Genomic DNA, 25,339 nt, shown 5'->3' with positions numbered 1-25,339 from the left:
TAATCGATATACCAAGTAATATGTAACAAGCTTGATTGACAGACACCAGGCACAGGCGATTTTGTGAAGATGTTGTCATCTGTCAGAGACTTCGACACACATGACGAGGGGATTCTAGCCAAATCGAATATCTGGCATGTTGTAACGAAGAACACATACTGGAATGATAGTTATGACATTCGTTTCCGGCCTCCAGGAAATTATTTTCTTTAGTTTCAACAAAGAAGCGAAATAATGTTGTTTATGGTACAGGTGAAGAATACAGTCCGCAGCTCGTGGTCGTGCGGTAGCGTTCTCGCTTCCCACGCCCGGGTTCCCGGGTTCGATTCCCGGCGGGGATTTTCCCTGCCTCGTGATGACTGGGTGTTGTGTGATGTCCTTAGGTTAGTTAGGTTTAAGTAGTTCTAAGTTCTAGGGGACTGATGACCATAGATGTTAAGTCCCATAGCGCTCAGAGCCATTTGAAACCTTTTTTTTTTTTTTTTTTTTTTTTTTTTTTTTTTTTTTTTTTTTTTTTTTTTTTGAAGAATACAAACACTTAAATGTATAAGAAATTCCCGCTGTTAAGGCTTCACGCTATCCTTAGTACTTCTGGTTTCCTCGCAGAACAAAGTATTGCACTCAAACAATGAAGTATATTGTCATACGATAGTGCTTCCGTCACACGACGTTTGCGCATTAAAGCGAAAAATCGTAGAAGCATAACAAATGAAAACTTTGCTAACACGCAGGACAGATTTCTGTTAACTACGACAATATTTTGGGAACGCTGTCAAGCAAGTTCTCGCTTGCCACAAGAGGGCCACTTGACAAAACAGTAAACTCGACAACAATTATTCACGTTTTTCAGTGGGTATGTAAGAAGAAGACGACTTCTCATCATAAGAGAGTTTACCATTCCTCCTTTAAAATGATTCTCCAGATACTAGTAACTGTGGTGACTTACCATATCAGTCGACGTTGGACGTACATAACATACAGCTACCAGAATAAGGAAAACACTGAAAAAAACATGGCATGCTGGACTAGAGAACCTCTCGTACAAAGTTAAATTCGTCTCGGAATGGATGTGTATAACTTGAGGACTAACACAGGATAGTTTTGCACCACTCCGTTGTATTCTTCAGCAGTTATTCCCGTCAGAAATGACGTACGAGAAAATCTGCTTTCGACTCTTTGCTCCATAATCAGCCAAAGAATCTTCTTCCCTCAGTTCGCTTATCTGTATTTGCAGTTGCGATTTATAACAGTCACGACGACCGCGTTAACTTCTTTCTCTTACCTATTTATTTGCTTTCTTGTTCCTTTACACTCAGTTTGCCTTTTTGCCTTGTTCTTTGGCCTCTGAATTGTTTGAAAGGATAGATACGGTAATTGCTAAATTCCACGCATTTACATTGAAATATAGTCAACAAAGCAGTGCAGCAGTCCAAACGCCGCAAATATCGCTTGTCCACTCCACGGCTCGTATCTCTACGAACCGACTGCGTGATGAGGCTCTACCGTGCCCTTCAAGGTCCCTAGATCTGTCCCCGACAGGGCAGAAGAACATGTGTGGGCCCAGATCGGACGTCATCTCCACCTCAGTGCCGGTATCCAGTATATCAAAGACAGTTACAACATTTGTGTGCTAGCTTACCTCAAGAGAGGATGGAACGACTTTGTGACGCTCTTCCTAACCAAATCTGTGCCTACATCCAAGCCAGAGGGGGTGCATGTCATACTGGTAAGATAGCTGATACTGCAAAGTTATTTATAATTTTGACTCGATTTTGTAGTCACTGAAATATCCTCGCATACTCACTGAACTTGTGAAGTTTCGTTTCCTCCTCTCTTTCTGCGTGTTTTGCGCTTTTCGTTTGGCAGTGTATAAATGTCAGCAAAAAGAAAAAAAAAAGATCCGTTCACTTTCTGGCTGTACTGAAACGTTCCAAACGAACTTTTATCATTTGCATGAACTGGTCAGACGTCAATGAGTAGTCTTCTTTAAAGTACCTAGTCTCTAATGAGGAACGTTTTCCGTTTGTATCTGTGCAATAACTTTCGTAGCTACAGAACTCTTGTAGATTTCTGGGTATTAGAATACCGACAGCCAAGCTACGGACGTGCGACATCTCGATATTAGCGTCAGTGGCGTTCTGAGCCACGAGGTCTTTCTGTTATAGTGGAAAGCAAATGTGAATTTTATCACAGTTGTATTGCAAGCGGTAACCAGCAACTACAGCGTACTTTACCTGCGGGCGAGGGCGACCAGCTTGGCGAAGGGCTTCTCCCAAGCGTACATCTTGATGACGCGGATGCCCATCACCACCTCGTTCATCATCTTCATCCTCTCGTCCGTGAGGCCCGCAGTCGCCATGCGGAACTTGGCGGACAGTCTGGCCGTCATGTCTGCAACACAAACAACCAACGTTGTTTCGTTCTTTACTGCGCCAAACAACCAAAAAACCTTATCTACTGCATACCGGAGAACGTCGCGCAAAGTACAGTGTGTTTCAAAAAGATCCGTCCAATTTCATACGACTACAATTTCTGCATGAATTATGTTATAAATATGGAATAATTTTTAACTTTTCCATCCAGGCTAAAAGTTTATCTAGGAGCCAGGTGTAAGTTTCCAGTTCATATGCTTGCGGGCAAGGGTCCCCCTAAGGCGGCTGGTTCCTTCATTCACTATTAATTGTACGTCAAAATGGCTATAACACAGCAACAATAGACATTTTGCGATCTCAGTTTCAACAGTTTCAATTCAGCAAGGTTGGTAACATTAAGATTGCAACGGGAATTAAATGCAGGGAAATAAACATTTTTTTTCAGCCTTCAGTTGCAAGGTAATTTTTACTCGTTTACCTAGGCTTCGATTCCAGTAATGGAATCTTCTTCAGAACCTATAAATTAAACCACATACGGACATATATTACTCACTGAAGTGCATCATCAGTCTAATGATTGAATAATAAAGAAATCGTGATACTTACAAAAAATTAAATTATTTTGAGAGCCAAACACTGGCCATGTCACAGATTAAAAATTAAAACAATAAAGACGCATAATCATAAGATTATGTCTGTCAGGATTAAAACCATTAAGGCGAACGTAGACGGAGCTACGTCGGCCAGAAATAAGGACCACATGTGAGCGGCGCGGAAACTAGGCGTCGCGAGCTGTTTCGCGGCGAGGCTCGGCCGCGCATGCGCTTGGCCGCGGCCGAGCCTCGCCGCGAAACTGCTCACGATTTCTTTATTATTCAATCATTAGACTGATGATGCACTTCAGTGAGTAATATATGTCCGTATGTGGTTTAATTTATAGGTTCTGAAGAAGATTCCATTACTGGAATCGAAGCCTAGGTAAACGAGTAAAAATTACCTTGCAACTGAAGGCTGAAAAAAAATTGTTTATTTTCTATACATATGCGGTTGCTGACGCGCTGCATGATGTTAAAGATTTGTAAATGCAGGGAAGACAGTGGATAGGAGGGAAGAGTACATTGAAGCCCTTTATGGCGGGGTGGACTCATCTGGTGATGTCAGAGAAGAAAAAACGGAAGACGACAAGGACGAGATAGGGGATCGAGTATTAGAGCCAGAATTTAAAAGGGCTTTGTACGACCGAAGGTTAAATAAAACAGACAGCATGGATAACACTACATTAGAATTTTTAAAAATCATTGGAGGAGTGGCAACAAAACGACTATTCACGTCGATGTGTAGTACGTATGAGACTGGCGATATACCATCAGAATTTCGTAAAAAACGTCATCCATACATTTCTGAAGAGTGCAAGAGCCGACATGTGCGAGAACTGTCGCACAATCAGCTTAACAGCTCATTTGTCGAAGTTGCTGACGAGAACAGTATACGGAAGAATGGAAGGAAAATTGAGCATTTATTAGATGACAATCAGTTTGGCTTTAGGAAAGGTAAAGACACCAGAGAGGCATTTCTGACCTAGCGGATGATAGCGGGAGCAAGACTGAGGAAAAAAATCAAGACACGTTCATAGGATTTGTCGATCTGGAAAACGCGTTCAGCTATGACAAATGGTGCAAGATGTTCGAAATTCTGAGAAAAATAGGGATAAACTACAGGGAAAGAAGAGTAATGTACAATACGTACAACAGCCAAGGGGGGACAATAACAGTGGAAGATCAAGAACGAACTGCTCGGGTTAAAATGGGCGAAACAGAGATGTATTCTTTTGCCTCTACTGTTCAATAATTACACCGAAGACATAATGACGGAAATAAAAAGTAAAGTTCAAAAGTGGGATTAAAACTGAAAGTGAAAGTATATCAGCAATAAGATTCATTGATGACACTGCTCTCCCCAGTGAAAGTGAAGAAGAATTACAGGATCTTCTGAGTGTAATGAACAGTCTAATGAGTACAGAATATGTACTCGAGTAAATCGAAGAAAGACGAAACTAATGAAAAGTAGCAGAAATGAGAATACCGGGAAACTTAACATCATAAGTGGTGATCACGAAGCAGATGAAGTTAAGGCAGCAAAATAATTTATGATGGGTGGAGCAAGGAGGACATAAAAAGCAGCACAGCACTGGAAAAGTGGGAATTCCTGGACAAGACAAGTCTACTAGAGTCTAATATAGATCTCAACTGGACGAACAAATTTCTGAGAATATTTGTTTGTGGCACAGCATTGTATGTTAGTGAAACACGGATTGTGGGAAAACCGGAACAGAAGAGAAAAGAAGCAGTTGAGACGCGGCGCTACAGAGGAATGTTCAAAATTAGGTGAACTGGTACGTAAGCAATGATATGGTCCTCCGCAGAATGGGAGAGGAAAGGAACACATGGGAAACGTCAGATAATAACTTCTGTAGTACTAGAGGGAACCGTAGAGAGTGAAAACTGTAGAGGAAGAGAGAGATTGGAATACATCCAGCAAATCATTGAAGACGAACGTTGGCACAGGAGAAAAATTCGTGGCGGGCCACACCAAACCAGTCACAAGACTAATGACAAAAACAGTGCACTTATTCCGTGATTCGTGTGTCCTGCGGCAGTATTTATCCCCCCACGCTAACCTCTATGCCCTGTGATAAGCGATGAGCAAAGGTACGCATATTTGACAGTGGTTGTATCCTGTTGCAAGAACCCGAGATCGGTGTTAAGTCGACGGCCGGGAACGTAGTGCAGAGCAAACGTTACGACTACAGATCTCCAAGTACTATCAATGGAGAAGGCAGAATCGTTTTGAGCAACGACGCACACAATTACGGTTTCAAATCGAAGTCCAGGTCCAGAAAGCGAGATCACATTTGTATAGTGAGGCAGTCGATACAGGAGCCATGTTGGATATTCTTTTCATGCAGCGGGCCAACGATGATCCACATGACGTATTTATTACAATCCCTAGAGTAGCGGCAGCCGAAAGCTGAACCACCTACCACGCAGGCAACAATGTCGTCACTCTTTGGGTCAGTCCGCATATCGCCTGATTCAGCTGCTCAATGAACATTTTTAACGTATCATGCGACTGCTTTGAATATCCACATGGAAAAATGATTTATAATAAATTTTCCACCCAAGTTCTGTTAGGTATACTGGACAGTTGTCTCATTTCATTGTTTTGTTAAAAATACACACTAATAATACGTGTGTTTGATTTAATGTGTGTGGTTCTCGTTTCGCCGCTTTTCTGTTGTGTGCATAGTTCGCAGTTCTACAAATCAGCGGTCCGAGACTCAGCAATCACTAAAACTGATGACTGGACATGAGGATCAAACCATAATTGGATCTCAGAGTGGGGCAAATAGAATAGACTACGGGGAATGATTATAAAGTTTCAACTATCTCTTTGAAACAATAAAGTTACGTAATTAATTTACTGTTTGTCTGCGGGTACACGTCTGTATTTGAAGGAGAACAACGCAGCAACAATCCATACAGACCTATGTGAAGCGTACAGCAACAAAACAGCTGAATATGACACAGTAGTTAGCCTGCTCTCACGCTTCCAGGATAGATGAACAGGACTGAACGACGGAAAACGAAATGGTAGACCATATTTCTGTGAAGATCCGTGAAAAGCAAAGGAAGTGAAGACCCTGTAGCACGAAGACCGGCGTTATCATAATCGAGCCGGTTGTGGAAAAAAGGAAAATTAATCATGGATCAGTTTTCAACTTAGCGACACGACGTTTTGAACGTGATAAAATTCACCATCCATTAGTTTTCGTGATTGATCACACCAATCCAAAAAGCCAGACGAAGAAAGGCAGCTGCGGAAATGTTACAGCTAGATCAGTCCAATCCAGATAACTATTTTAGCCGCCTCTTCACCATGGACGAGTGCCAATTGCGTCACTGTGACCTAGGGACAAAGACGAAAAGCAATCAAAGGCAGCAGGTGGATCCATCACCGCTGAAAATAGCGAAGAGCCAACAACGATCGGGTAAAGTGACGTTGAACGTTTTTTGGTACTACCATGGCGGGGCGCATAAATTCGTAGCGTTTTTGTTTTGCATGATGTTATTTCGGTTGCTATTGGGTTATTTATCGATTGCCATTTTTTATTTGTAGTTCACTTGTGCTGCTTGAGTTTACATATTGCCATTTTGTCATTTCGAGATAGTGGGTGGAGCTGTGGGTGCTATAAAATAGAGTGGCAAGTGGAGAAATCGGAACATTTCCGACATACGCTTATGACTTCAATAGACGGGTGATAGCAGCGAAAGCAGCCAGAAACATTTGCGCCTTGTATGGGGATAATGCTACTGTACAGAGCACGACAAGAAAAGGGTTTTCTCGTTTTTAAAGGAGGATGATTTTGGCATTAGTGACTCTCCACGTTCAGGAAGACCTTCTAGGTTCTATAAAGATCATTTAAATGCATTAATTCATGATGATCTTCGACAGTGTGATCAAGAACTGGAAAATTTGATGAACTGTGATCGTTCCACCGCCACACGACATTTGCATGCAGTGGGGAAAGTTCAAAACTCGCGTGTATGGGTATCGCAGGCTCTAAGTCAAAATCACAAAAATCAGCGGGTGGCCAACTGTGCATCTCTGCTTGCTCGCCATCGTGATCAACACCGATCATTCCTATCCTGTATCGTTACTGGTGACGAGAAATGGTGTCTTTATGCCAACATAAGAAGAAGAAAGGAATAGTTGGGCCCAAGCAAATCAGCAACTCCCCATACAAAAACCTGCGGGCATCCACAAAAGATAATGTTATGTATCTTGTGGAAGAGCGACGGTTTGTGAAACTACGAGTTGCTGCACCGAAGTGTAATCACACTGCCGATATTTATTGTCAACAATTGAGACGTCTTGCAGACGCAATCCAAGATCTGCGACTAGGAAGATGCGTTAAGTGATGCTACCCCACGATAAGGCCCGCTCGCATACTGCTAGACTGACAGAAAACACTATACAGAATGGTTGGGAAGTCATTCCGCACACATCTTATTCATCTGATCTTGCGCCCTCCGATTTTCACCTTTTCCGCTCGCTATCGGAGCAACCCTCAAGGCCGGCCGGTGTGGCCGAGCGGTTCTAGGCGCTTCAGTCTGGAACCGCGCGACCGCTACGGTCGCAGGTTCGAATCCTGCCTCGGGCATGGATGTGTGTGATGTCCTTAGGGCATTGGCGGAGCTGTCATTTGAACTCCGGCGATTAATGTGAAACTGTTTCCGACATTACTATGGCTGCAAGATGGGGATGAACAGACTTTGAACGGCGAATGGTAGTTGGAGCAAACTCATTGGACAATCCATTTCGGAATTCAGTATTCCGCAATCCACAGCATCAAGGGTGAATTCCAAATTCCAGGCATTAACCCTCACCACGAACGACGCAGTGGCCGACGGCCTTCACTTAACGACCGAGAGCATAGAGTTGTCAGTGCTAACAAACAAGTAACAATGCGTGAAGTAACCACAGAAATCAATGTGGGACGAACGACGAACGTATCCGTTAGGACAGTGCGGCCAAATTTGGCGTTAATGGGGGTTGGCAGCAGACGACCGACGGGAGTCCCCTTGCGAACACCACGTCATCTCCTGGGCTCGTGACAACTTGGGTTGGACCAAAAAATGGTTCAAATGGCTCTGAGCTCAACATCTATGGTCATCAGTCCCCTAGAGCTTAGAACTACTTAAACCTAACTAACCTAAGGACATCACACACATCCATGCCCGAGGCAGGATTCGAACATGCGACCGTAGCGGTCGCGCGGTTCCAGACTGTAGCGCCTAGAACCGCTCGGCCACCTTGGCCGGCCCACCCAGTACTGGCTCAAATGGCTCTGAGCACTATGGGACTCAACGGCTGAGGTCATTAGTCCCCTAGAACTTAGAACTAGTTAAACCTAACTAACCTAAGGACATCACAAACATCCATGCCCGAGGCAGGATTCGAACCTGTGACCGTAGCGGTCTTGCGGTTCCAGACTGCAGCGCCTTTAACCGCACGGCCACTTCGGCCGGCCACCCAGTACTAATTGCGAGTTTTTTTAAGGGGTATAGGACGTCAAACCGGCCGACGGGAAAGCGGGTGAGGCACCACAGGAAATTTTAATGTCCACTGTCTGAATTCCGCAGAGCGAAATACAGTTACGTGCGATAGAAGAATGCTGTGTGAAGAGGCGTGGCACTGCACATTGGCACACTTAAGACCGAATGACATGTCTCACATTTCCTCGATAGTGTGGGGTGCCGTTTGTTTTCTTAGCAGGGCTCCTTTATCACAAGAGAGGAATGCGTAGCAGGCCTAATCCAAACGAAAAATAGCGACATTTTCGCGCTCTGCCTCACAAGGGGAGTCCACGACGTTTGGAACGCGGATTTATTGCAGACTTCGTACACTCGTAGTACTCCATTAGGACAACAAAATGTGTAAGCAGTAGCGCGTACTTCTCAAGCGTTATTGAGAAAATCGCAAGATAATTTCGGTCGTCATATATATACCTGTGCGTGGCCATTTTTACCATGAAGCGCCGGCAGCCGAGTGGTTTAGCCGGCACGGTAGCTCAGCGTGTTCGGTCAAAGGGTTACGTGGCCTCTGTAATAAAAAACTGAGTTAATCGATCATCAACGAACTTAAAACGGATGTCTTACGACGTCCGCCCCGAGCAGACGCAACGAACAAAAGCGAACAGAATGAGATTATTAAAAAAAAAAAAAGTGGTTAGTGTTTAAACTATGTAATCGCTGGGTTGTTGGATTGAGTCCCGCTCGTCAGTTTTTTTTTTTTATTTCTAACACAGTCATTTTCTTTACTATCTATATTACAATTGATGTAATGGGAAAAATAAGTGTAATCGGATGAAGTTTTATTAAATTTACAATGGTATTTGGCAGTCTACACAAATAATATAATATTCATAATTACCGACTAGTAAACGACCAAACGGATAAAGTGGTACTGAAAATGCATGCTTGTTCGTGTCTTCAAAATTGTTCGTATTGGATCGAAAGAGAACGAGAAATTGCTTCTCGTGAAGACGCTATTAAAATACACTCGATACTGCATGACAAATGATCAGGCCGATATTTAAGGAAATGTTGCGTTATGCATGGTTTGCTTCCAAATTATCGGCTGAAAGACAGGTTTTTGAAAATGTTAACGAGGTTTGTTTTTCCACGGAAAACCTCAAAAGACCTTGCGTGTGCGGAAACATAGCATTTATTCAACGCAGATGGTGCCGTTTAACTTTGTTTTTCATGTTTTTGCGAAAAATACCATCCCGCAACTTGAAATGTCGAAAGCGACGATTAAATGTACATCTTTCGAAAGCCGTCTGTGCCGGTCAAAACTTGGTGGTAACAAGTCTTTTCGGGCTCCTTCTAGGTATAAGGGGTTTCTCAAATCACGGACAAGCATACATTTTCAGTATTACTTTATGCGTTTGGCCGTTTAATAGTCGGTAGTTATGAATATTATATTATTTGTGATAATAAAAATTTGTAGACTGCCAAATAACATTGTAAATTTAATAAAAGTTCATCCGATTACACGTATTTTTCCCATTACATCAATTGTAATATAGATAGTAAAGAAAATGAAAATGTTAGAAATAAAAAAAAAATGACGAGCGGAACTCGATCCAGCGAACCAGCGATTACAGGGCTTGAGCACTAAACACTTTTTTTTATCTCATTTTGCTCTATATTGGTCAATGAATTTGTTCGTGGCGGACGTCCGGTGACAGCCGTTCAGGTTCTTTGTTGATCCCTTCACTCAGTTTTTTATTATAGAGGGTAGCTAACCCACCGACCGAGCACGCTGAACTACCGTGCCGGCTCAAAATTTCCGCCCGGACAACCACTCGGCCGCCGGCGCTTCATGGTAAAAATGGCCACTCACAGGTATAGAGGGTGCTACAAAAAGGTACGGCCAAACTTTCAGGAAACATTCCTCACACACAAAGAAAGAAAATATGTTATGTGGACACGTGTCCGGAAACGCTTACTTTCCATGTTAGAGCTCATTTTATTACTTGTCTTCAAATCACATTAATCATGGAATGGAAACACACAGCAACAGAACGTACCAGCGTGACTTCAAACACTTTGTTACAGGAAATGTTCAAAATGTCCTCCGTTAGCGAGGATACATGCATCCCTGATGCGCTGATGCAGCCCTGGAGAATGGCGTATTGTACCACAGCCGTCCACAATACGAGCACGAAGAGTCTCTACATTTGGTACCGGGGTTGCGTAGACAAGAGCTTTCAAATGCCCCCATAAATGAAAGTCAAGAGGGCTGAGGTCAGGAGAGCGTGGAGGCCATGGAACTGGTCCGCCTCTATCAACCCACCGGTCACCGAATCTGTTGTTGAGAAGCGTACGAACACTTCGACTGAAATGTGGAGGAGCTCCATCGTGCATGAACCACATGTTGTGTCGTACTTGTAAAGGCACATGTTCTAGCAGCACAGATAGAGTATCCCGTATGAAATCATGATGACGTGCTCCATTGAGCGTAGGTGGAAGAACATGGGGCCCAATCAAGACATCACGAACAATGCCTGCCCAAACGTTCACAGAAAATCTGTGCTGATGACGTGATTGCACGATTGCGTGCCGAATCTCGTCAGCCCATACATGTTGATTGTGAAAATTTACAATTTGATCACGTTGGAATGAAGCCTCATCCGTAAAGAGAACATTTGCACTGAAATGAGGATTGACACATTGTTGGATGAACCATTCGTAGAAGTGTACCCGTGAGGGCCAATCAGCTCCTGATAGTGCCTGCACACGCTGTACATGGTACGGAAACAACTGGTTCTCCCGTAGCACTCTCCATACAGTGACGTGGTCAACGTTACCTTGTACAGCAGCAACTTCTCTGACGCTGACATTAGGGTTATCGTCAACTGCACGAAGAATTGCCTCGTCCACTGCAGGTGTCCTCGTCGTTCTAGGTCTTCCCCAGTCGCGAGTCATAGGCTGGTATGTTCCGTGCTCCCTAAGACGCCGATCAATTGCTTCGAACGTCTTCCTGTCGGGACACCTTCGTTCTGGAAATCTGTCCCGTGCTAATCCATACATCAAATGGACATCTGCCAACTCCGCATTTGTAAACATTGCACTGACTGCAAAACCACGCTCGTGATGAACACTAACCTGTTGATGCTACGTACTGATGTGCTTGATGCTAGTACTGTAGAGCAATGAGTCGCATGTCAACACAAGCACCGAGGTCAACATTACCTTCCCTCAATTGGGCCAACTGGCGGTGAATCGAGGAAGTACAGCACATACTGACGAAATTAAAATGAGATCTTAACATGGAATTTAAGCGTTTCCGGACACATGTCCACATAACATCTTTTCGTTACTTGTGTGTGAGGAATGTTTCCTGAAAGTTTGGCCGTATATTTTTGTAACACCCCGTATATGACGACCGAAATTATCTTGTGATTTTCTCAATAACGCTTGAGAAGTACGCACTACTGCTTACACATTTTGTTGTCCTCGTGGAGTACTACGAGTGTACGAAGTGTGCAGTAAATCCGCGTTCCAAACATCCTGGCCTCCCCTTGTCAGATAAGGAAAGACAGTGGTAGAAACTGTGCCCTCAGTCAGGTGGTACGGGCGCTGGCAGACGCATCCAAGGCCGTGCGCCTCGTGCCAGGCCAGACACAAGGCGCCAGGCGGTGCGGTAACAGCGGCCGGCCACGAGGGCGGACTTGGCCCGCCGGCTAGGCTGAGCCGGGGTCTGGGGTCGGCGGCCGCGTGTCCTTGCGCCAGGCCGCCGTGACGTCGCGTCCCGAGCTGGCGGGCAGCGCCACGACGCGCCGCTTAGGACAGGTCTGGGCCGGCGCGCATGCGCAGTTGCGGATGCTCGCGTGAGAGGGGCGGGCCGCAACGTTTTATCAGGAACAGTGACGCGGCACGTAGTTCCGGAACTACACGTGCTAGGGCGGGCAGGGAGTGCTTTGCACATCTGTGGAGCGCGCGAGGAAAACAGGGCATTTAACGGGACAGTCAGCCACGACTAGGACCAAATGGAGTGAATAGCCCTTGGGAATAATGATAAAAATTCAGACGGAATATGACGCAGAATCCTTTTTCATTCATGAAGGATCTGTTTTGAAATCAGTGCCTGTTTATGATATTTTTTTTAATTCATTAGTTTCCCGGCTGCGTTGATTCTGTCTTCCATCGTTTCCTGTCTTGTGCTAATCTTTGTCATCTCTACACAGCTAATACCCCCAGCATCGTTTACAGTACCCGATAAAAAATGTGCGGGCACCACTATGTAATGCGAAATTGACCATTAGATGTTGTTGTTGTGGTCTTCAGTCCTGAGACTGGTTTGATGCACCTCTCCATGCTACTCTATCCTGTGCAAGCTTCTTCATCTCCCAGTACTTACTGCAACCTATATCCTTCTGAATCTGCTTAGTGTATTCATCTCTTGGTCTCCCTCTACAATTTTTACCCTCCACGCTGCCCTCCAATGCTAAATTTGTGATCCCTTGATGCCTCAGAACAGTCCTACCAACCGATCCCTTCCTCTAGTCAAGTTGTGTCACAAACTCCTCTTCTCCCCAATTCTATTCGGTACCTCCTCATTAGTTATGTGATCTACCCATCTAATCTTCAGCATTCTTCTGTAGCACCACATTTCGAAAGATTCTATTCTCTTCTTGTCCAAACTATTTATCGTCCATGTTTCACTTCCATACATGGCTACACTCCATACAAATACTTTCAGAAACGACTTCCTGGCACTTAAATCTATACTCGATGTTAACAAATGTCTCTCCTTCAGAAACGCTTTCCTTGCCATTGGCAGTCTACATTTTATATCCTCTCTACTTCGACCATCATCAGTTATTTTGCTCCCCAAATAGCAAAACTCCTTTACTACTGTAAGTGTCTCATTTCCTAATCTAACTCCCTCAGCATCACCCTACTTAATTCGACTACATTCCATTATCCTAGTTTTGCTTTTGTTGATGTTCATCTTATATCCTCCTTTCAAAACACTGTCCATTCCGTTCAACTGGTCTTCCAAATCCTTTGCTGTCTGACAGAATTACAATGTCATCGGCGAACCTCAAAGTTTTTATTTCTTTTCCATGGATTTTAATACCTACTCCGAACTTCTCTTTTTTTCCTGTACTACTTGCTCAATAAACAGATTGAATAACATCGGGGAGAGGCTATAACCCTGTCTCACTCCCTTCCCAACCACTGCTTGCCTTTCATGCCCCTCGACTCTTATAACTGCCATCCGGTTTCTGTACAAATTGTAAACAGCCTTTCGCTTCCTGTATTTTACCCCTGCCACCTTTAGAATTTTAAAGAGAGTATTCCAGTCAACATTGTCAAATGCTTTCTCTAAGTCTACAAATGCTAGAAACGTAGGTTTGCCTTTCCTTATCTTTCTTCTAAGATAAGTCGTAAGGTCAGTATTGCTTCACGTGTTCTAACATTTCTACGGAATCCAAACTCGTCTTGCCCGAGGTCGGCTTCTACCAGTTTTTCCATTCCTCTGTAAAGACCCACCAGTAGAAAATCGAGGCGGATAATGTTGTTGTTGTCAGCACAGGAACAGTAATAGAAATAGGTATGACTTCAGGTGATGTAGATTGAGGAAATTGTACATTACGGAAATCTTGCGTCCTCACGTGTTACCCCTCGCTAATGGTGGCATTTTTCAAGAGGACAATGCTCATTCAATCATAGCAAGTGTTTCTGTGAATTGTCTTCGTGACGTTGAGGTGCTCCCAAGGCAAACAATATTTCTTTATCTCTACCCAATAGAACATGTGTGAGACGAGCTCGTCCCCGTGCCCATATGCAGGGTGTATCGAAATGTATGGCGCAAACTTGTACGGCTGAAAGAACGCGATAATAGAAGTAGAAATGTCAAGTAAACATGCGCTCTAAATCGCATACCTTATGAGCTACGAGATATTATTGATTTTCAATATTGTGAAACAAATTTCCTCTACTGCAAGCTCTTTGCTTTCCATATTTTGGGAACTGGTAGTATGTTCCAAAACAAGAGAAAAACGTCCAATAAACAAGCGCTCTAAAATGCATACCTTCACAGCTATGAGCACCTGTGCACCTTCGGTACTTTGGAACACAATTCACCTAATGAACAAGTGCTCATAACTTTTAAGGTATGCATTTTAGAGCCCATGTTTACTTGACATTTCTGCTTGTATTACGTATACTTGCTGGGGGGTAAGTTTGCGCCATCCTTTTTGATACACCCTGTATACTCCAAGGAGGAAAAAAACGACTCACCACGAAGGAATTATCCGAATGGGACGGAAATTGGTAGATGAGATATACATGTACAGACAAACAAATGATTACGATTTCAGAAAAGTTGAATCATTTTTTTTTCATTAGATCGTCAAAGATGACGGGATGGTTGGAGGGTCCTGCCCATAATGCTCCAAACATTCTGAATTCGGGAGAGATCCGGTGACCTTGCTGGCCAAGGTAGGGTTTGGAAAACCGAAGACCAGCAGTAGAAACTCCCGCTGTGTGCGGGCGGGCACTATCTTGCTGAAGTGTAAATCCAGGATGGCTCGCCAAGAAGGGCAATAAAAGGAGGCGCTGTATATTCTCGACCATCGCTGTGATGTATCAGTGCCGTGGATGAAAGCCAAAGGGGTGTTGCAATGAAAATAAATGATTCCCCAGACCATCATTCCTGGCTGACGGGCTGTATGGCGGGCAACAGTCAGGTTAGTATTCCACCGCTGTTCGGCGCGTCTCTAGACACGTCTTCGCTAGTCAAATGGCTCTGAGCACTATGGGACTTCACCTCTGAGGTCATCAGTCCCCTAGAACTTAGAACTACTTAAACCTAACTAACCTAAGGACATCACACACATCCATGCCCGAGGCAGGATTCGAACCTGCGACCGTAGCGGTCTCGTGGTTCCAGACTGATGCGCCTAAAACCGCTCGGACAATCCGGCCGGCCGTCTTCGCTAGTCATAAGGCGCTCAATTCAAAGCGGGATTCATCACTAAAGGCAATTCTACTCGAGTCCGTGAGATTCCAGGCCTGCGACGTGTCTGAAAGCGCTCTGGACAGCGGTAGGGTACCAACCCGACTGTCACCTTCCATACGGCCCGACAGCCAATAGTGATGCCCTGGACGGCCCGACAACCAGCAGTAATGGTCTGGGTTGCCATTTCTTTTCATAGCAGGACCCCTTTGCTTGTAATCCGCGGCAGCCTTACAACACAGCGGTACGTCGGCGATATTGTAGCCACGTTTTGTTGTCCTTCATGGTAAGTCATCCTGAGCTTACATTTCAGCAAGATAATGCCCGCCCGCACACATCGAGAGTTTCTACTGCTTGTATTTGTGCTTGTCAAATTCTACGTTGGCGAGCAAGGTCACCGGATCTCTCCCCAATTGTTTCGAGCATTTTGGGCAAGGCTCTACAACCAGCTCGGGATTTTGACGATGTGATGTCCCAATTGGACAGAATTTGGCACGATATCCCTCAGGAGGACATCCAACAAATCTATCATCGAATGACAAGCCCAATGACTTCTTGCGTAAGGGCCAGAGAGGGACCAACGCATTATTGACTTGCTCAACATGTGGAGCTCTTTCTCTTGAACAAATCCTATAATTTCTCTGAAACTGTAATCATTTGTTTCTCTATGCATATGCTTCACAGTACATACATCCAGGCCAGAGGGTGTGAAACGTCATACTGATAACTGTTCTCATATTGCCAACTTCTTTGCAAACTTTTTCTATCTTCTAATCACTGAAATATCGTCATGTATCCTCTCAACCTGTGAATTCTCATGTAGTTTCCTTCTCTCCTTCAGGGTGCTTCACGGTTTCTTTTTCTCTTTTTTATAAGGAATGTTATCAAGGTATAGTTTCCGCTAAGTTAGGGCAGATAAAGTTTAGAAATTTTTGAAGTGAGCAAAAACATTTTTTTTTTTTTTTTGACACCGAATTCGTTGGCTCTAAGCACGATGGGACTTAACATCTGAGGTCATCAGTCCCCTAGACTTAGAACTACTTGAACCTTAGAACATCACACACATCCATGCTCGAGGTAGGATTCGAACCGAATTCGTTTTTCTTAAATGGTGCTATACTCTGATGAGCCAAAACGTTGCGACTACCTGCTTAATATGTTGTTTGTAAGTCTTTGAAACGAACTGATTCTGCATATCAGGAATCCGATAGTTTGTTGGTAGGCTTGGATATCTACGCACAAGTCGTGTAATTCGCGTAAATAATGGGCCGCTCATTTGCGACCGCGGTGATGGCGCCCGATTGTGACCCAGATGAGTTGCAAAGCATTTACATCAGGCTAATTTGCTCGCCGAGACGTCAACGTGAGTTCACCTTGACCACTGTAGCACGGTTCTGGCTCCGAGACACGGACAATTGTACTGCTGAAAGATGACAACACCAGTGGGGAAGACATCAAGCATGATGGGATACAGGAGGTTCGCAGCTGTCGTCGTGTCTCCGATTACTACCACAGATCCCATGCAAGCGCAGAAGACTTCTCCCGTAGTGTAATACCGCTCCCACCAGCCTGTGTCCGCGGCGCGCTGCACGTTTCGAGGCGCCGTTCACCTCTATGACGTCGTTTGTGGAGACGACCTAATGTAGAGAAATGTGATTCACCCGAAGAGCCGACACGGTTCCATTGATCGACGGTCGAATTCCGATGGTGCCGTATCCATTGCAATCGTAATTGATGTCGTTGGGTCAATACGTGAACACGTGGGGGTGGTCTGCTGCGGAGCTCCATGCTCAACAATTTACGATGAACAGTGTGCTCCGAAACACTTGTGCGGGCACCAGCATTGTGCTCTTTCGGTAGAGATGCCACAGATCGCCATCTATCCTACTGTACAGGGCAGACAAGCCTCTGAACCCCAAGTTGTGTGAAGAGTCGTGGACGTCCAACCATTTAGCTTCTTGTGGTAGTTTCACTGTCCTTCTATCTCTTTCTGTAGATGCTCGCAACAGTAGCACGTGAACATTCCACAGCTTCGCCGTTTTCGAGAGACTCGTTCACAGTGTAACGTATTACTATTTTTACGACGTTTCTCATCGAGCCATATACGTTATCTCGCATTTCTAGCTGCTTCTCACACACAGAAATAATGATAAAAATTCAGAAATTCAGGGTCGCCACCAGCCCAAGCCCTTCCTAACCATTTAGAAATAAACGGAGCTGGAAAATTATTAGTTTAATTACTTTAATAATTTAATTACAAGTATGCAAATTTATTTAAGTAGCCAGATAAATAACACTCCATGTCGTCCATGAAGCAACTTGATTAACTCAGGATTGGAAATCGGAGTAAGTGGGTAAGATCAACACCACAGAATTTATCTTTCACTTCGATTATTTATTGTATCTAAGTATTTGGTTGCACATCCTAACTACACATAACTGGTACCTGACTAGAAATATTTAAGTAAGAATTACGTGAGAATGTAACAGAGCACAATTTACCTACAGCAAGAAGAAACACAGAAAACGGGGGTGGAAGACAATGATACTATCATCTCCTTTGCATTCATACCATAAAAATATATCAGTGAGATTCGCATTACGATTCTACGCATGCAATATTCTAGACAGAGTTTTAACCAATGCATGAGGTTGTGCGATAATTATTCAACATACTAACTACGTCTACTGCTTGCAAACGGCCGAATTAGAGCACGTGCTGCATTCCGAATAAAACTTTTGTGCTGCTTTGTAGAAAGCGTACGAAAAAAACAGATATTCTTGCAGAAATGATAGCTCATTAAACAAGCAAACTGTTAAAATAAAGCCTATTGCGGAACCGCGGTGGACCAGAAAGGTCATTGATTACCAACCACGTGGCACAAAATCGACACACAAAGACAAAAGCAACTTTCACAAAATATAAGATTAAAAATCATACTACGCTTCGACACAGTATTACACTCACGTACGGTTGAAGTGATCCTAACCAGCTTTACCTAATCAGATTTAGCCTTTGAAATTCTACTTCATCGTTGTTCAAAATGAACAAAGTAACTTTCACACTTCTAACTCAAACACCCAAAAATCGCCTATTTAAAGCAATATAATTATGGCACATTCAGAAAAATACCTCGCTTCACGCGCTTCAGTTAAGCTGAAGTTCTTAAGTATTTCAACAGTTAAACATAACGAAGTTCTAACTCAATCTGCTTCCTATCACCTGTAACCTCCCTTAAGAGCTACGATCCTTACTCACCAAGCGTTCACGGAAGAGTGCCGCCTTCTCTTTCGAGATTACCTAGCTTCCCGTGCAGCGGAAGCTACCAGAGGGGTAGCCCTCCGTCACCAACCTCACACACAAAAACAGCCTTCGACTAAGATGGTAAATCTCTCTATTCAGGTATTGGAAACCTAAGTTGGTCACCCTGTGCTCTCCTTCGAACGAGAAGCAACATCGTCTGATCCCAGCAGACGATGACCAACTCAGCGTTTCCCACAAAACAAACCGAAACTCCACATTAAAACACACATATAATATTCAATAGGCTTTATCTGAGGGCTCAGTCTTTCTGGAAGAGTTCATTAATTGAGCTAAAATCAGGTAGTAAAGTGAATAAGTTGTAGCGAATTCGACAAGCGTCTTATGAAACGACTTCACAGAGACGTTTCAACAGGCTCTGTGTAATATTATGTGCCCTTTTTTCAAAGTCGCTTGTCTTAATGGATTTCCCCATTTTCAGCCCATATCTTCGCTAGGGTGATCCCCCGTCCTTGTCTGTTTCGCTTACAAACTTCTGTTACCGTTTCAGCCGTTTCAAATGTCCTCAGGGCCACCAGGCGGCATCCAATGTCTCGGTCGGCAGTGGTCATAATGTTTTGGTTTGTCGGTGTATGTCTTTTGTAGTTCTAAAACGAGCCTTCGAAAAGGATTTGAACGACGTAATGTGTGTGGAGATCGATCAAAAGATAACAGCGCCACAAACCACTGCCCCGCCGTCAGGAGGAGAGGTGTCACGAACGTCTGCTCTCCTGCACAAAATGTAAGCAAACGAATCACTGAGGCACTGTTCGTGTGTTTATTATTATTACGGTTATATCAAGAGTTCAACAAATTGTCCTTGAGCTTTTAAACAAGTGTCCGCAGCTCGTGGTCGTGCGGTAGCGTTCTCGCTTCCCACGCCCGTGTTCCCGGGTTCGATTCCCGGCGGGGTCAGGGATTTTCTCTGCCTCGTGATGACTGGGTGTTGTGTGATGTCCTTAGGTTAGTTAGGTTTAAGTAGTTCTAAGTTCTAGGGGGCTGATGACCATAGATGTTAAGTCCCATAGTGCTCAGAGCCATTTTAAACAAGCTGTAAATAGAAACGGACAGAGAATACGGCACACCGAATTTCATCTGGACCGTGTTGCACAGCATTGTGTAAGTCTAAATGGTTTCACGGGTGAGTTGTTTAATCGCCACAACAGCAGTGCACAGACTTGAAGCGCACGGCCGGCCGGAGTGGCCGTGCGCTTCTAGGCGCTATAGTCTGGAGCCGAGCTACCGCTGCGGTCGCAGGTTCGAATCCTGCCTCGGGCATGGATGTGTGTGATGTCCTTAGGTTTAATTAGTTCTAAGTTCTAGGCGACTGATGACCTCAGAAGTTAAGTCGCATAGTGCTACGAGCCATTTGAACCATTTGAAGCGCACGGGAAAACACACGGACACTACCCGAGTTACGTGGTTGCTTACATTTGGTGCAGCGTGGGAGATGTTTGTGGGACCTCTGCTCCGGGCGGTGGTTTGCTCGCTGTTATCTTGTCAGCGTTTGATCAAATTCCACATACGCCATGCCGTTTTCAAGTCCTCTTCGCAGGCACTTTCCTGTGCCACAGAAAAAAGTACATAGTTTCATCTTAAAAAAGTGGCAGTCGTAATTCAGAAGCTGTAATCGTTAAAAATTATTTGTGAAAGACAGAAAATTCACCACATTGCGCACTGTTAGCTACTTAACGAAAACTGAGCATCGGTACATTTACTCCTTCTGGATGTAGGGCATTAAAAAGAAAGTATTGCGTGTTTTGACAGGTGGTAATATGGACCTAAACAAGAAAAAAGTTCAGTAAACATGGTCTCTAAAATGCATACCTTAAGAGCTATGAGTCCTTCTTCGTCTTCGTTATTGTGATACATATCTCTTCTACTGCATCCTCTTTGCTATTAAGAGCGACCTACAAACAAACGACGACACATTCCCCTGTTATTGTGGGTGGATACAGTATGCAGTAAGCACCTATTAGTGTTGTTGCTGCAAACCATATTTATATTTCTGGGTAAGTGCAGAGTATACATTAGTTCTAGGGGAGCCAGTTTGACATTTGATAAGTTTGTGAAAAAAAGCGGCTGAATAATTGTTCAGATGGTACCTTGAGCACTGAAAATTTATCAGTTTTTTTTTTTTTTTTTTTTTTTTTTTTTTTTTTTTTTTTTTTTTTTAGGAGATTCGAACCTACGACCTTAGGCATCCGAAGTTCGTACTCTAACTTTTTTAAAAAATATTTATTCTGCATTTAAAAGTTTCACATAATAACAGAAAACAAATTCATTAGAAAAATAATTATATACATTACAACATTTTCATATTTCAGTCTTTTGTACGGAAACCTGCAAGAAATTATCCATTGAGTTATTTCTTTGATGTCACTTTCGTAGAATTCACGTCACATTTTCTTTTTTGAGTGATGTTTCATGTCAAAATACTATCATAAGCCTTACGTATTGGTATCTTGAGAAAATTTGCTTACGTAAGCCTTTATGACGAGTTACTTTCTAGTATTCATCCCATAAATTGCCAGATGCTGTAAGTTTTCCGTTAACTGAAGTCCAAAAATTTTGTGAATCGTGTGTGCCCTGATCAATTTTGTTGCGTGTCTTTTGTTCTGGGAAACGGTTTCTATTCGGGTATCATGGCGTTAGAAACCTTTATAGCGCGTATGTCGGTCCTATTGATCAGTCGAAACATGTCCCCTGCTGTGCGCCACACCGCGGGCACTCAAAACGTTGCTCGACTGTGTCCTCCGAATTACGATTTGCACGTGGGGTTCAAATGGCTCTGAGCACTGTGGGACTTAACATCTGAGGTCATCAGTCCCCTAGAACTTAGAACTACTTAATCCTAACTAACCTAAGGACGTCACACACATCCATGCGCGAGGCAGGATTCGAACCTGAGACCGTAGCGGTCGCGCGGCTCCAGACTGAAGCGCCTAGAACCGCTCGGCCACTCCGGCCGGCTCCACGTGGGGCTCACGGTTTTAACTAGATGGAGTGAAGCTTGGAGTTGATCGCTATTCTCCGGTTTATCACTTTGCAAAAAGTCTATCTGGTGCCTTCTCGTATTATTTTCACCGCTAAATTTTCCAACACGATTTTCCAGTTGTACTGCCATAGTCGCGTCTCCCATTTATTAGGAATTGGTATTCCTTTGATAGCTATGCCCATGTTACGAACTTGTTTTAGGACGTCTGCTGGCACGTAGCTTTTATTGAGATAATAATTCCGGAAAAGATTAATGAGTCTGCGGTACTGACAACATAGGCCGGCGCTAGCTCTGATGTCGGGCGATATGTGTGAGACGGTACAGCAGTTGGCGAATGTGGCTCCTTGAAATGCTTCTCGAACATAAATCAACGCACCTTTAGGAGCAGTACCGTGTCACAATAACTTTGACCAATCAGTGTACCGTGTTCAAATACTTGGACGTCAGCAGGCTCATGCAATATTATACCTCGCCACACTGTAACACCTGAACCACCAAAATGATCACGTTCGGCATGTTCCTGGGTAGATTACGTGTTCCGACCTCTCGCCAAAAGCTGGTACTTAAATCCTACCGAGCACGTGTTGGTTTCGTTGGCGAGACGTATTGCGGGATGTCGTCCTGCACTGTCGACCATGCAACAGTTATGGTTCAAATGGCTCTGAGCACTATGCGACTCAACTGCTGAGGTCATCAGTCGCCTAGAACTTAGAACTAATTAAACCTAACTAACCTAAGGACAGCACACAACACCCAGCCATTGCAACAGTTATGAATGAGATTTTCACTCTGTAGCGGAGTGTGCGGTGATATGAAACTTCCTGGCAGATTAAAATAGTGTGCCGGACCGAGACTCGAACACGGGACCTTTGCCTTTCGCGGGCAAGTGCTCTCCCATCTGAGCTACCCAAGAACGACTCACGCCCCATCCTCACAGCTTTACTTCTGCCAGTATCTCGTCTCCTACCTTCCAAACTTTACAGAAGTTCCCCTGCGAACCTTGCAGAACTAGCACTCCTGAAAGAAAGGATATTGCGGAGACATGGCTTAGCCACAGCCTGGGGGATGTTTCCAGAATGAGATTTTCACTCTGTACTCTGGGTAGCTCAGATGGCAGAGCACTTGCCCCCGAAACGCAATGGTCCCGTGTTCGAGTCTCGGTCCGGCACACAGTTTTAATCAGCCACGAAGTTTCATGCAACAGTTGTCCACGGCGCTGGAGGAGGGATGGGACGCTCTACCACAGAAACTCCTTATCAATTTATAGTCACCATGGGAGCACATTGAAGAGAATTCATTGCTGTTCGTGGTGGTCACACACCCTATTACGGACCATGACCTGTCTTTTGTAATGTGCAGGGGGCCATTATAAATCTCAGTGACTTCCATGTAATTATTGTCTTCGAAGGGAAGTGTTATTTCTTTCCGTCTCACTGCACATTTCTTTCAGTTACCTTCTGTACTACGCTGTAGCAGTTCTTTCTATGTAATGTCCAAGTTTCATAGAGCTGCGTGTCTTGACAGTTACATGTATTACGATAGCAACTTAATTTCGTCCTTGAGTTCAGCAAAGCAGTGTGTCATTGAAGTAATTGAAGGCACTGAATGTATTACTGTGTGATGGACGGACTGGTACAGGAGAGGAAATCCGGGCAGGAAGGATCAAACCTATCGTAATAACTCACAAAAAATTCCGTGTTTTATCTCACGTTGTGTAGCAGATCTTGCAGCAGGCGGTCGTGTAATTGCTGAAGGCACAAAGAGTTGTGCTTTTTTGTTCGTTAAAAGGGCCAGCAAATCCAAGAATACTGTCATAGTGGCTTGCACGCAAAGCGTGGTATCTTATCGCGCCCACCTGGCGCTTATCGAGCGGAAATTAGGACCGTGGAGCAGAGCAGGTTGGTGGAAAAGCGCGTGATGCGGAACGCACCAGTGCTCTCCTGACTCAACCGGTGCCGCTATCGCCCGGGCCGCGCCGCGCCGCGCACGCCCCCCAGCGGGCGCCGCGTCTGCTGTTTCTCTCCTGCCCGAGCTGCCACTCTGCGACGCGGCGTGAGCATTCCCGGAAAGGCTGCCCTCCACCGGCTATCCGGCAGCCTCCCAGATAACAGCCCTTCACGGAACTACACCGCGCCTACTAGGCACTCCACAGTGTCTCTGGTTACAAAGCAAAAACCTCGGCGAGTTATCAGGCGCTATTCTACTAACACCAGTAAACCACTGATTCTTTAAACAATTGATTTCCCACGCATAAGCTTCAAACGCCTGATTACGTTACGAATGGGCTAATGTGTTAAATACTGGGTCATCAAAAAGTCAGTATAAATTTGAAAACTGAATAAATCACGGAATAATTTAGATTGAGAGGTACAAATTGACACACATGCTTGGAATGACATGGGGTTTTATTAGAATCAAAAAAATACGAAAGTTCAAAAAATGTCTGACAGATATGTCTGATCAGAATAGCAATAATTAGCATAACAAAGTAAGACAAAGCAAAGATGATGTTCCTTACAGGAAATCCTCAATATGTCCACCATCATTCCTCAACAATAGCTGTAGTCGAGGAATAATGTTATGAACAGCACTGTAAAGGATGTCCGGAGTTATGGTGAGGCATTGGCGTTGGGTGTTGTCTTTCAGCATCCCTAGAGATGTTGGTCGATCACGATACACGTGCGACTTCAGGTAACCCCAAAACCAATAACCCAGGTCTGGGGACCTGGGAGGCCAAGCATAACGAAAGTGGCGGCTGAGCACACGATCATCACCGAACGAAGCGCGCAGTAGATCTTTCATGCGGCTGGCAATATGGGGTGGAGCGCCATCCTGCATAAACATCGTACGTTCCAGCAGGTGTTTATCAGCCAGGCTGGGGATGATGCGATTCTGTAACATATCGGCGTACCTCTCACCCGTCATGGTAGCAGTTCTGCTATCCAGCGCCATCTGTCGGACATTTTGTGAACTTTGTTTTTTTTGTTCTAATGTCATTTGTTCTAATGTCATTTCAAGCATGTGTGTCAATTTTTAACTCTCTATCTACATTATTCCGTGGTTTATTAAGTTTTAAAATTTATACTGACTTTTTGATCACCCGGTACACTCTACGACAAAGAAGAACGACCACCACGAAGCAGCAATCCGAATGGGACGGAAATCGATAGAAGTGATGTAAATGTACAGACAAAGGCAAATGATGACAATTTCAGAAGAATTGGATGTTTTATTCAAGAGACAGAGCTTCAAGAACTGAGCAGTCAGTGACGCGTTGGTCTACTTATGGCCTTTATGGAAGCAGTTGTTCGGCTTGGCATTGATTGATAAAGTTGTTGGATGCCCTCATGAGGAAAATCGTGCCAAATTCTGTCCAACTGGCGCGTTAGATCGTCAAATTGCAGAGTTGCTTGGAGCACCCTGCCCATAATACTCCAAAACTCCTCAAATGGGGGAAGTTCCCGAAACCTTGCTGTGCAAGGTAGATTTTGGCAAGCATGAAAACAAGCAGTAGAAACTCTCATCGCGTGCAAGTTGGCAATATTCTGCTAAAATGTAAGCCCAGGATGGTTT

The 25,339-nt window shown here is 44.3% G+C and overlaps 1 protein-coding gene across 1 annotated transcript in view; it reads right to left on the bottom strand.

Annotated features, from left to right (window-relative positions):
- LOC126458156 (ATP-binding cassette sub-family C member 4-like) overlaps positions 1–25,339 on the bottom strand; it is a 382,852-nt gene that overhangs the window by 178,249 nt on the left and 179,264 nt on the right. The window contains exon 6 of the mRNA XM_050095019.1: positions 2,235–2,391. Coding sequence (XP_049950976.1) covers positions 2,235–2,391 — 157 coding nt within the window. The remainder of the gene's footprint in view (positions 1–2,234; positions 2,392–25,339) is intronic.

The sequence above is a fragment of the Schistocerca serialis genome, chromosome 2 (assembly GCF_023864345.2).
Source record: "Schistocerca serialis cubense isolate TAMUIC-IGC-003099 chromosome 2, iqSchSeri2.2, whole genome shotgun sequence".
Taxonomy (NCBI): domain Eukaryota; kingdom Metazoa; phylum Arthropoda; class Insecta; order Orthoptera; family Acrididae; genus Schistocerca; species Schistocerca serialis.
Note: the sequence above shows the minus strand (reverse complement) of the source record. Positions and strands in the feature narration are given on the sequence as shown.